The 12,182-nt window shown below is 41.3% G+C and overlaps 1 protein-coding gene across 11 annotated transcripts in view; it reads right to left on the bottom strand.

The window, feature by feature from the left end:
- SYNRG (synergin gamma) overlaps nucleotides 1-11,901 on the bottom strand; it is an 84,465-nt gene extending 72,564 nt beyond the window's left edge. For 6 of the 11 annotated variants that reach the window (XM_072779581.1, XM_072779583.1, XM_072779584.1 and 3 more), the window contains exons 1-3: nucleotides 11,784-11,901; nucleotides 4,554-4,594; nucleotides 1,699-1,820 (exon numbers count right to left, since the gene is read on the bottom strand). In XM_072779581.1, the coding sequence (XP_072635682.1) occupies nucleotides 1,699-1,820; nucleotides 4,554-4,594; nucleotides 11,784-11,860 (240 nt within the window). In that variant the 5' untranslated portion in view covers nucleotides 11,861-11,901. Of the gene's footprint in view, nucleotides 1-1,698; nucleotides 1,821-4,553; nucleotides 4,595-11,476; nucleotides 11,592-11,783 lie in introns of those variants that run through there. The other 5 variants (XM_072779582.1, XM_072779588.1, XM_072779590.1 and 2 more) reach the window with 2 other exon arrangements.
- Nucleotides 11,902-12,182: the final 281 nt, after the last annotated feature.

Below are 12,182 nucleotides of genomic sequence, written 5' to 3'. Positions count from 1 at the left end.
ACAAAACACACATAGAATATTTTATTTTAGAAAATTTTCTTTTTTTTTTAATTTTTATTTATTTATGATAGTCACACAGTGAGAGAGAGAGGCAGAGACATAGGCAGAGGAAGAAGCAGGCTCCATGCACCGGGAGCCCGACGTGGGATTCAATCCCGGGTCTCCAGGATCGCACCCTGGGCCAAAGGCAGGCGCCAAACCGCTGCTCCACCCAGGGATCCCCGAAAATTTTATTCCTTAAAAAATTTATTTATTTGGAGAAAGTGAGAGACAGCATGAGCTGGAGGGGAGGGGCAGAGAGAGAGGGAGAAGCAGACTCCCCACTGAGCAGGGAGCCTGATGGAAGGGCTTGACCCCCGGACCCCCAAGATCATGACCTGAGCCAAAGGCAGATAGATGCTTAACCAACTGAGCCATCCAGTGCCTCTTTTTTAGAAAATCTTAAATAATTAAGTAAAAACAAAATATATGGCATAATATTTATTTATAGTATGGGAATTCTTTTTGCTCTGGCTTATTTGTGAATTAATACATTTTAAAGATTTATTTATTCATTTTAGAGAGAGAGTGCAGGCGGAAGGGCAGAGGGAGGGGCAGAAAGAAAGAGAGAGAGAAAAGAGAGAAAGAGAGACACTCAAGATGACTCTGAGTTGAGCGTGGAGCCCAATGCAGGGCTGAATCCAACAACTCTGAGTTCACAACCAGAGCAGAAACCAAGAGTTGGATGCCTAACTGACTGTGCCCCCCAGGTGCCCCCAATACGTTTATTAAAAAAAAAAAAAAAAAAAAGCATCATAACACTTTGGATTCAGCCATTCAAAAACCTGACTTCTGGATTCAGTTTATTTGATTACATGGTTTAAATGGATATCATAGCTAGAGAAGATAATTTACAAAGACATGGAGATCCAAAATGGAAGAAGCCCATTTCATCTTCAGCAGTGCTTACTAAATCCTGAGACTATCAATTTCATTCACCAATTCTAAAATTAAAACGCAACATTATTTGCTTTAATCAATCAACATCTCACCTGCTTTCATTACATCATTCTTTTAATGATTCTGCTTCTATCTACTTTTGCCCTCCTCTCTCCAATCATTCTCTAGTCAGCAGTCAGGATGATCTTTCTGAAATACAAATCTGATTGTGTCATTCCACTGCTTTAAACTATTCAATGGCTTCCTAATGCTCTTGAGAGAGATTTCAATGTATTATTTAGATAAAACCAATTTATTCAAGACTTAAGTTCAAATTCTGGCTTCCTATGCTCTGTGAACATCCTCACAAAGCTGCAGATTTCTCCTCAGAAAAATGGAGACACTACCTCTTTAAAAAGTTGTTATGGGGATTACATAACTCCACGTAAAGAAGGCTCTAAGTCTTCCAAACAATGACACTGCTCCTTTCATGAGAACAATGTTAGTTCTAACAATGCTACTTTGTGGCATCAGATCCCTGAGCTTCCCAAGATGTCATTCTAAACCAGTAATCTAACATAGTAGTCACCAGATTTTCCTTAAATGATTTATCTTTGTTTCCACCCCCCACTCTTATGAACATATCTTTATTTTAGTTTAAAGGAAGCGATCTAAGATGCACTTATTTCCAAATATAATGCTCCTAGTATGTAGCTCTTAGTATGCAACATGTAACAACAAACAATAACTTTGTAAACAACTGGTTAAAGAGGCAAGTACCTGCATGGCAATAGGTCCTTGGGACATCTGAGAGCTATAATTCATTCCTATCATGCCTTGCATATTAGGCTGCATGACAGAGACCATAGGAAATCCTTGCTGCTGCATCGGGATCAGTCCAGCTGAAAAACAAAGATGTCATTAAAGTCAATGTAAAAAAATTTTTTTTGATACAGAGAGAGAGAGTGAGCGAACAAGTGAGCAAGTATGCACATTTGAGCAAGCTTGGGAGGGGCAGACAGAGAAAGACAATCCCAAGTAGACTCCACATCCAGCACAGAGCCCGATGCTGGGCTCAATCTGATGACTCCAAGATCATGACCTGAGTCAAAATCAAGAGTCAGCCACTTAACCGACTGAGTCACCCAGGTGCCCCTAAAGTCAATGTATTTTAATGTTTCTTTTTTTTTTTTTTTTTTAAGATTTTATTTATTTATTCGTGAGAGACACAGAGAGAGAGGCAGAGACAAGCAGGGGGAGAAGCAGGCTCCCCACAGGGAACCCGATGTGGGACTTGATCCCAGGACCCAGGGATCATGCCCCAGCTGAAGGCAGACATTCAACCACTGAGCCACCGAGGTGCCTCCAAAGGTTATTTTCTTAAAACCATAAGTATGAAGGACTTGTTACTTGGGAGGCAGCGCACTTTAGTGTAAAAAGCACAGGCTGTGGAGTGAGACAGACCTGAGTATGAATTCCATTCCATCAGTTACTTAGCTATGTGATCTTGGGCAAGTTACAAAACTTTATCTGTAAAGTGAAGATAATAACTTTTCTACAGAATATTTAAGCATATTAAAAAAATTAACAGTATCATGAAACTATGTTTATAGTATAGTATCACCCAAACTTTTCCAATGAAGTATCCTCAAGAGTGGAGGAGACTGAAAATACATCCCTTTGGGAATTTAATAAATACTAAGTGCCTGGGCAGCCCAGGTGGCTCAGTGGTTTAGCGCCGCCTTTGGCCCAGGGCGTGATCCTGGAGACCCCAGATCGAGTCCCGCATCGGGCTCCCTGCATGGAGCCTGCTTCTCCCTCTGCCTGTGTCTCTGCCTCTCTCTCTGTGTCTCTCATGAATAAATAAAATCTTAAAAAAAAAAAACCAACACTAAGTGCCTACCATATTTTAGGCACAGTGTTAGAGAATTGGTACACAACCATGAATAAAACAAAATCCCTACATGGCCTGAACACAAATTCAACCAAATTTTGTTCTTCTATTACACCTATGTTGGTCCTACTATAAGGAGCTTTTGGTCAAATTTTGATTTTAAAAATTAAAGGTCTGGTAAAGTATGCCACATTTACCTTGTGAGTTCTATGTACCTTAAAGGTTATTTACACACCATTTAATTTCAGAAGCATGAACATCCATATTTATAAGGAACATCAGTAGTGGCATTCACTTATTCATTCAATCATTTATTCAAACATTTGAGGGCCTACTCCTTGTTAGGCACCATTCTAGGGACACAGTAGTAAACAATACCAAGTCCTTGTCCTCATGGAATTACATGTTTTCCCTCTCGCCCCTTTGGACCTAAAGTTTTGTTCATTTGATTTAGTTTTATTTAATTCTTGAATGGGTAACTCAGATACTTGGTACAACATTTAAAGGCATGAAACTATGCACAGTGAAAACTCTCATCTCTCTTGTCTTCTGTTCACCTATCATGATCTTGTGGCTACTCCTGCTGTCAGCTTCTTGTGTATGCTTTCAGAAATAATCCATGCATAATTTAAAGCCTTCTAATGATCAGAAAGTCCTCTCTAACATACTTTGTATATTAAAAAAAATCTCAAAAAAATTCCAAATTCCATAAGAAAAAATATCAGGCAAACTTTTAGGCTCTCTTTTTGCTCTATATGTAGATTTTTTACTTGAAAGTTTACAAATATGCAAAATCTTGAGCCATGATAATGAATAATAACTCTGCAATGCCTTCCTAAAGAACAAAAGATCTCAAACCATTCTATCTAAATCTGAGACACATCTAAGTATAGATAGCTTAAATAATGCATAAATGTTAGCACAATGGAAATAATACAACTGACCCTTGGAAAAATTTACCTGAAACTCAACCTCCATCACTGATTACAAATGGAGACAAAGTCAGTATGAGCCACTGACCACCTGCTACTGAGCTACTCTTTATCTTTCATCTCTATTGGTGACCTGGGAGTCTCTGTTTCTAGAAATTCTAGCATAAGCAATCAACACTGGCTTTGTGAGAAGGGCCAGTTTTCAGAAGCAGATTGGTATGTGTCAGGGGTACAATTAAGAGCGTGTGACCAGAAAGAAGAGAAAGGCAGACATATTCTTTCTTCAATGCTGTGTCCCAATGCCACAGCAGGAGGAGTCAAGATTATATCCCTTCACTACAGTTGCCCTGAAGATACAGCTAGAATTAATATTGGTAGGCCCTCATCTTAAACAGAAAGGATATACCCAGTAAAGAAATTGAAAATAAAACTGACACTTAAAAAATTATTTATATTGAATCAGAGTATGTTATCTCTTATAAGACCAAATTCATATAGAGAAAACATGACAATAAAGGATACTTAAAGAGGTTCATTTACTCATTCAACAAACATCCACAGAGACCCTCTAATTTTCTATCAGCATGCTGGGTGCTGCAGACACTGAGAAGCATAAGGCAGACATAGCTTCTGCCCTATGGAGCTAACAATCTAGAATTAGGCAATTTTTGAGAAATGTTAAGAATTAACTGGTAGATAGGTTCAAGACTATAGGAAAACTTTATTTGGCAGAATCAGGACTTTTTTTATCCACTTAATTCCCACATAAAAATAAAAGTGAAAAGTTTAAAATTTCAGCTTTCACATACCTTGAGGGGGTCTCATTCCACCTGCAACTGGGAACATGAAGCTGAAAACAGAAGAAAACTAGATCAAGACCTTAATATATACAAGTATTTCAAATAAAACGATTCTGTTTTACATAAACCAAAGAACTGTAGATAGAGTCCTATCATTTTTTTCTGTAGTACAATACTGAATTTCAGTACAGATTGAACATTCACAGGACGCATGAGATTGTGTTAGCGTAGGGAGGAAATTTTTGAAATAGAAAACTAGTCCTGGTCCTGTCAATGGGTGACTTCCCCGGACTCCAATTTCTCCATCCATAAAACAAGCAGGTTGGATTAGATTCAATTCAGTGAACATGTATTGAGTACTTAACTACATGGAGGAACTGACTCAGCTCACAGTCTGGGCGAAGACATGTATGCAGGCAACTAACTAATACTGGACAGAATGTGCTAAGTGCTGGAAGAGGTCCAAAATACCAACCGAGATGAAAAGAAAAAGATTAATTTGATGGGTTATATCTCAGGGAGTTTTGTGAAGGTATCTTTTTTTTTTTTGTGAAGGTATCTTTTAAAGCTGAACCTCAAAGAGAGTCACACTATATTGTTTGAGTGAGAGCTCTGAGGCCAGAGCTGTGTTTAGAGAAATAATTTAACGTTGATTATAAGATACAGGATTAGAGAAGTAAAGCAGGTTGTAGAGGACCTTTGATTTTCCTTTGAATATTATATGAAGGCAGAGATTATTAATTGTGGTAAAACACACATGACAAAATTTTATCATTTTAATCATTTAAAAAAATTATTTATTTGAGACAGTGAGAGAGCAAGAGAGAGCATGAGCAGGGGGAGGGAGAAGCAGACTCCCTGCAGAGTGGGGAGCATTGACATGAGGCTTGATCCCAGGACCCTGAGGATCATGACCTGAGCAGGAAGATGCTTAACTGACTGAGCCACCCAGAAGTCCCCCATTTTAACCTTTTTTAAGTATATAGTTTGTAGCATTAAGTTCATTCATGATGTTGTACAACTATAACCATGATCCATTTCCAGAACTTTTTCATCATCCCCAATAAAGACTCTATACTCATGAAACAATAACTCCCCATCACTCCCTCCCCCAACCCCCAGTAGCCACTACTTTTTGTTTCTTTGAATTTGCCTATTCTAGTTACCTCATATCAAATGGAATCATACGACGCTTGTCCTTTTTATATGACTTATTTCACTTAACATACTATTTTTTAGGTTCATCCATTTTGTAGCAGGTATCAGCATTTCATTCTTTTTTTATGGCTGAATAATAAGTACTCCATTATATGGTCATAACACATTTTGTTAATACATTCATCTATTGATGGACACTTGGGTTGTTTCTACCTTTTGACTGTTGTGAATAATGCTCCTATGAAGTTAGTATACAAGTATCTGTTTGAGTCCCCCCCCCCCCCCCCCCCCCCGTTTGAGTCAAGTCTTTTGGATATATATTTAGGAGTGGAATTGCTGGGTCATATAGTAATTCTGTTTATTCTGAGAAACTGCCAAACTGATTTCCACCACAGCTGCCCCATTTTGTATTCTCACTAGCAACGCATAGAGCTTCAATTTCTCCACATCCTCACTAACATTTGTTATTTTGTGTTGTTGTTGTTGTTGTTTTTTATAATAGTTATGCTAAAGGGTATGAAGTATTATCTCATTGTGATTTGGATCTGCATTCCCCTGATGTCACAGGTTCTAAGTAGGAGAGTGAAATGATCAGAAATGTGGTTTGGGTTTTTCTAGGAATGGGGTAAAGCAGAGATGATTTGAAGCAAAAAGAACCAGCTAAGAAACTACCACAATAATCTTAATAACAGATGAAGAGGGCCAGAACCAGCGTGGTAGGACTAGAAGAGGTGAATGAAAGCTTTTTGAAAAGAAGAATCAAGAGGACTTGGCAATTGCCAAGATGGGGGAAAAGCAGTGAAGAAGCAGAAAGAGCTGAAGATGATGCTGAGATTTTGAGCCTGAGGAACAGTATGGATGATGATACTGTTTCCTAAAAGAAGAAACCCTTGACTAGGTTTGGGGAGGGAGGATGTAGGAGTGCCTCTCTGAGGAGTGATCTAGTAGGCAATCAGAAAAGTAACTCAAGCACAGGAGAAGGCTCTCGATCAATGTAGCTAGGCTCTTTGAAAATAAAGGTTAAAAAAAATAAAATTAAGCTCTGGTTCTGAATGAAACTAAGCTAAGAGAACATCCATATATAGGGGGAAGAAAAAGCACAACTTGGAGAATTCTTATGGTGAAAACTGAGTAGGAAATGGTCACTGAGAGCCAACAGAGTTGGTTATAATTGAGTGATAACTAAGGAAGGACCACATTTTTGGGAAAAAGGAATAAATTACCAGTATTTAATGTTGTAGAAAAGCTGAACAGAATGGGGATTAACAAAAAAGCTCACTGCTTCCAAAAATGCTAATCTCTGAGTAAACAGTGCAAAGAAGAGAAACTCTTGGACCTGTATAGAGAAAGTTGGGATATAAAAGATATATTTAGTAATTGATAAAGTATTTGAGGGAATGAGATTAAGATAGAAAGGTAGCAAAAGAGATCTGCTTTGAAACGGAAGAGGGACTTCCTTCTATAAGACTGGAAGGAAAGAAAATGAGACAATTCAATGAAGAAAAAGTCTAAGTGGGAAAGACATAATCTGGGAGGCAAGGGTCTGGAGGGGGTGTTTTGGGTAATCTTTAAAGAGTCTAGCAAAATCTAGGAATTATGTGCCAAATTTATGTGTTCTTGCACTTTTCTTCCTTTCCCAGGAAAATGGCTAAAATCCAAATTTTAGAGTCTTTCAGTTCTAAAATATTTTTAATTAAAAAAAATTTTGTAAAGAGTTTTACAAAGTTCTAGTTGGACATCTATCTGGTTATATGTTATTTATAGCTTTGTAGGGGATCTGAACTTTTAACAAATTCTACTGCTGACAAGCAGTCTGGCACCCAGAGAGAGGCCTGAATATTGAACAGCTTTTCTGAATGGCACAGAAGATGTATTAGCTAAGTAATGTGTTAAGTAGACAAGATGTTTAAATTCCAAGTTGACATTTGGTAGTATCACTTTTTAAAAAAGCTACTCACACATACTAAGACATATAAACTTAGGAGCAATGCATTTAAGTAATCAACTCGTCAAGACTTTTCCAAATCAGTCTTAAGGATTAAAATTACCAACATGGCTTGGTGGCTAAATAAAAACTAGAAACTCAAGTTATATATATTTTTTCCAGATCAGCCATAAATTAACTGTAAAGCTCTATACCAACCCCTTCATCACCCTGTCCTGTTTCCCCTCTGTCAAATGAAGGCACAGAACTGCAGGTTTGCCAAGGTCCCAACTAAGACAACCAAATAAACAAGAATAAATGTATAGACATATAAAGGTTACCTTGAAAACAAACAAAAATTAAATTTAGAACATTACCGACAAACATGACTTACTCCAGGAATTTTTAGCAATCCAAACTCCTTAGTGACCTATGTACCACTCATGAGGTTCTCTGGAATGCTTAGACGACTAACTTCAACATGCTTCAAGACTGTTTAGACAAGCAGCTAAGCTACTGATAAGACAGCAAAAGGTTGGCAAAAAGACCCAACACCCACTGCTCCCCAAAACTGGGCAGCAAGATGACTAACAATTTAATTTCAAAGGCAAAACCACTATTTATGACCAATACCCAAGCGTGAAAGCAGAACTGTAAGGTCTACTTGTCACAGGCCTATCCCATTCATCCTTCCCTTTTGGTTATCTTTGCTACTAACCATCTGTTCTCAAGCATGGACTCTAACAAAACGTCTTAAAGCATCTCTCTGCCTCCAAACTCTAGGACTTTAGTACAGCTCACAGAACACAGGTGAGGGGCATCTTCCTCAAGGACCATTGATAAGGCTACTCTGTAATGAATTTCCTTTAGTTTATATCCCAGGCCCCCTCTAGTTTTAGCACAATTTTTTTCAGCTTTATCTCACAAAACTCATCTCCCCCTTAGTGCCACAATCCATCCAGCCTACTTGCTGTTCCCTTAGTGTTCAGTAGGCCTTCAAATTTCTTATGATAAGCCCTTGACCCCCTTCCTCTTCCTCCAAATGACGCCCAGCTGAAACACCTCCTTTGCCTCAATGTAGCCTGAATCCGCAAATATCTACAGAATATTTTCTTTTTTTAAAAGATTGTATTTATTTATTTATTAATGAGAGACACAGAGAGAGTCAGAGACACAGGCAGAGGAAGAAGCAGGCTCCACGCAGGGAGCCCGACGCGGGACTCGATCCCGAGTCTCCAGGACCTCGGCTGAACAGGTGCCAAACCGCTGAGCCACCCAAGCGTCCCTACAGAGTATTTTTTATGTTACAATGTGCTAGAAGCAGTGGAAGATGAAAAGATGAGGAAGCCCTTAAAGAGCTTATAAAAGAGCAGGAAAAACACAAGCTCACAAATGCTAATATCCCAGAAGGATACAGACTAATCAAGATCTTTCAGCTTTTCTCTCTGCCGTACTTGTCTTTAAAATTAAAAAAAAAAAAAAATTATACTTCTCATCTCTTGGGTAAATTTTGTCCTTTATATAACTCTAGCATTTATTCTAAAGTGGCTCAACCAGGATATTAGTCAAAAGTAGGCTAATATTAATGAGGTTGGAAAATGCCATTGCTTTTTGTTTAGTCTCTTAGAACAGAAACAAGAATCTAAGAAATATGGTACCTTAAAGTTCCTGGATTTTCTCTATTAAAAGCTGAGAAAGGTTGGCTGGCTCTTTTGCTTTTCCCTTAAAATATATTTAGGCTATCATAATGTTAACTTCCTTACACAAAAACCTCAGCCTTCACCACTGCTCTCTAAAAATCAGAATATTCTTTCAGCCTCAGAAAGTTTCCAATAAGTGTAATATTTACCATATATTTTGCAAGGTAAGGATCATTTTAACCACTTTTCTCTCCCATATATCCTCTACAGTTTTATTTCTTTAAAAAAGATTTTTATTTATTTATTCATGAGAGACACAGAGAAAGAGAGGCAGAGACATCGACAGAGGGAGAAGCAGGTGCCTCACAGGGAGCCCGATGTGGGACTCGATCCCGGATCCTGGGACCAGGCCTTGAGCTGAAGGCAGACACTCAACCGCTGACCCACCCAGGCGTCCCATATCCTCTATAGTTTTAGAATGCAATGTTACTCCAACTTTTTTTTTTTTTTTAAGATTTTATTTATTTATTCATGAGAAAGAGAGAGAAAGAGAGGCAGAGACACAGGCAGAGGGAGAAGCAGGCTCCATGCAGGGAGCCCGACCTGGGACTGGGTCCCAGGTCTCTAGGATCATGCCGTGGGCCGAAGGCGGCACTAAACCGCCGAGCCACCCAGGCTACCCCAACCAACTTTTACACATGAAAGAAACTTTAAAATCAATCATTCTAACTTCCATTATAATTTCAAGCCATACTGATTTTTTAAAACGAGCGTTCATGGGGGATCCCTGAGTGGCTCAGTGGTTTAGCGCCTGCCCTTGGCCCAGGGCGTGACCCTGGAGTCCCGGGATTGAGTCCCACATCAGGCTCCCTGCATGGAGCCTGCTTCTCCCTCTTCCTGCGTCTCCGCCTCTCTCTTTCTGTCTCTAATGAATGAATGAATGAATGAATAAATAAAATCTTTAAAAAAATGAGTGTTCATGGACTAGTGACATTAAAATACTACAAACTAAGAGGTATGATCCACTCAACTTTTTGCACCTGAGGTCCTCAAGCACGCACAAAAAACAGAAGCCAAACCACCAAAAGACGACCAAGGTTTTGAGGGAACATTACTGACAAACACGACTTACTCTGTAGGCCTAAAATACCAGATTCTTTTAAGTTTGTATTTTCTCAGAACTTAGTGCCATGATTGATCAAATCAATGCCACTCAAGCCATTTGAAAAACTGGCATCACATATAGAAAATAAATCATTACATATTTGTCTTCTGCAGCCAAAAACTGACTTATGTCAAATAACAATGTAAGAATCAAGAAACAATATAAGAAAAAAAAAAAAACAGTTTTACATGTAAAGTGAAAGATGTGTAGAGGAAATGGAAAGTGGAGCTGTACAACAGCCACTGTCCTTTTTCCCCCAGCATATACATAAGCATCTGCAGGGGGTGATAACTTTAAAGACTTTACACTTTAGTGTTCGTGACTCCAAAATTAAAAAACAAACAAACAAACAAAAAAAAAACACTGCTTATCGAAACACTAACATTTTGCTTTCCAAAAATAATTTAGGATGAAGATAAAAAGCTAATTTTATCTTCAACTGTGTATGCCCTATGGGGTTGCCTAACAAAACCAACTCCGACTAGGTCATCATAGAAGTGGGGTGGAAACTTCCCGGAATAAAAGATTTCCTTAAATGATGAAGTTGTCAAGTTGCAAACGTTCTTCTCCTTTATTCATCACTCTGGATAGGAGAACCAGAGGCAATTCCTATTTGACGGAGGAGAGGGCAGGTTTGTTTCAGGACCAAGCCAAAGTCTGGAAAGCTTTGTTCTGCTAACTGCGTAACTGCTGTTTAATAGTGATTCGATTTTAATAAGGAGACGAGTCTTACGAGTCACGTCTACAAGGGCTCTTTACTAATTCGAAGGTCTTCAGCTTTTTCCTGCTGTTTCTCCCGTGTCGCTAAGGTGGTAAAAAGGACAGGGCATTCTAAACGGGGGAAGACAAACAGTACACAGACAGACACACAGACGCGCGCGCGTCGGGGACCGCTCCTCAGTTCGCTCTCCCTGGTCGAGCCCGGAGCGCCCCGCGAGAGGGAAGTCTGGTCGCTGCGGGCCAGCCAGGGCTGGAAGCGAGGCGTCGGGGTTCCTGTGCCCTCCCGGCCCCGGCCGGGCGCCAGCCCAACCGAGCGGACCCTCACCTCCTGCTCCTGCTCCTGCTCCTGCTCCTGCTCCTGCTCCTGCTCCTGCTCCTCCTCTCCTCCCCGCACTGGGACGCTCTCGCTCGCTGCTCGGCCCCGGCACCGACGCCGCGGAGCCTGGGAGGCGGGAGTCAGGCGCCGGGCTCCCCCCGACCCGCCCGGCCTAGGTGCCCCGGAGGACCCCCTCCTCCCGTAACCCAGTGTCACAGGAAAAGGGGTCGAAGCGGGCGAAAACCGCCATAACCGCCAAGCAGCCCTCGCCCCGGCGGGGCCGGCCCCGGAGTCCGGCTCGGCTCTTCACACCCACCTGCCTCCCCCGGCGGCCCCCGCGCCGGCTCCCGCGGCCGCGCCGCCGCCAGCCCCGGCTCCCGGCCGCAGCGCCATCTTGCTCCGGGCCCGCCGCCGCCACCTTACGAGCAGCTGTCAGCTGGAGACAGCCACTTCCGGGGCAGACGCCCGCCCCTCCACGCCGCGGCCTGGGTGACGGGGCGGGGCCTTGCGCCCACGTGACCCCCACGCCCCGGGGGGTGCGGCGCGCCCTTGTCACGTGAGCCGACCTCCGCCTGGGGTCCTCCCGAGTGCGGCGCTAGTTCTGGGGTTGCCTGGGCGGCCCCGGGGAGCTGATTCATTCCCTGGCGGGGCCCTCCGGAGAGCCCGGCCGGCCGCCAAGCGGCAAATCGTTGTCCCTCCCTTTGAAAAACCGTCA

Source organism: Canis lupus, chromosome 16 (assembly GCF_048164855.1).
Source record: "Canis lupus baileyi chromosome 16, mCanLup2.hap1, whole genome shotgun sequence".
Taxonomy (NCBI): Eukaryota; Metazoa; Chordata; class Mammalia; order Carnivora; family Canidae; genus Canis; species Canis lupus.
The sequence above is the reverse complement of the archived record's forward strand: the minus strand, read 5'-3'. Positions and strand labels throughout refer to the sequence as shown.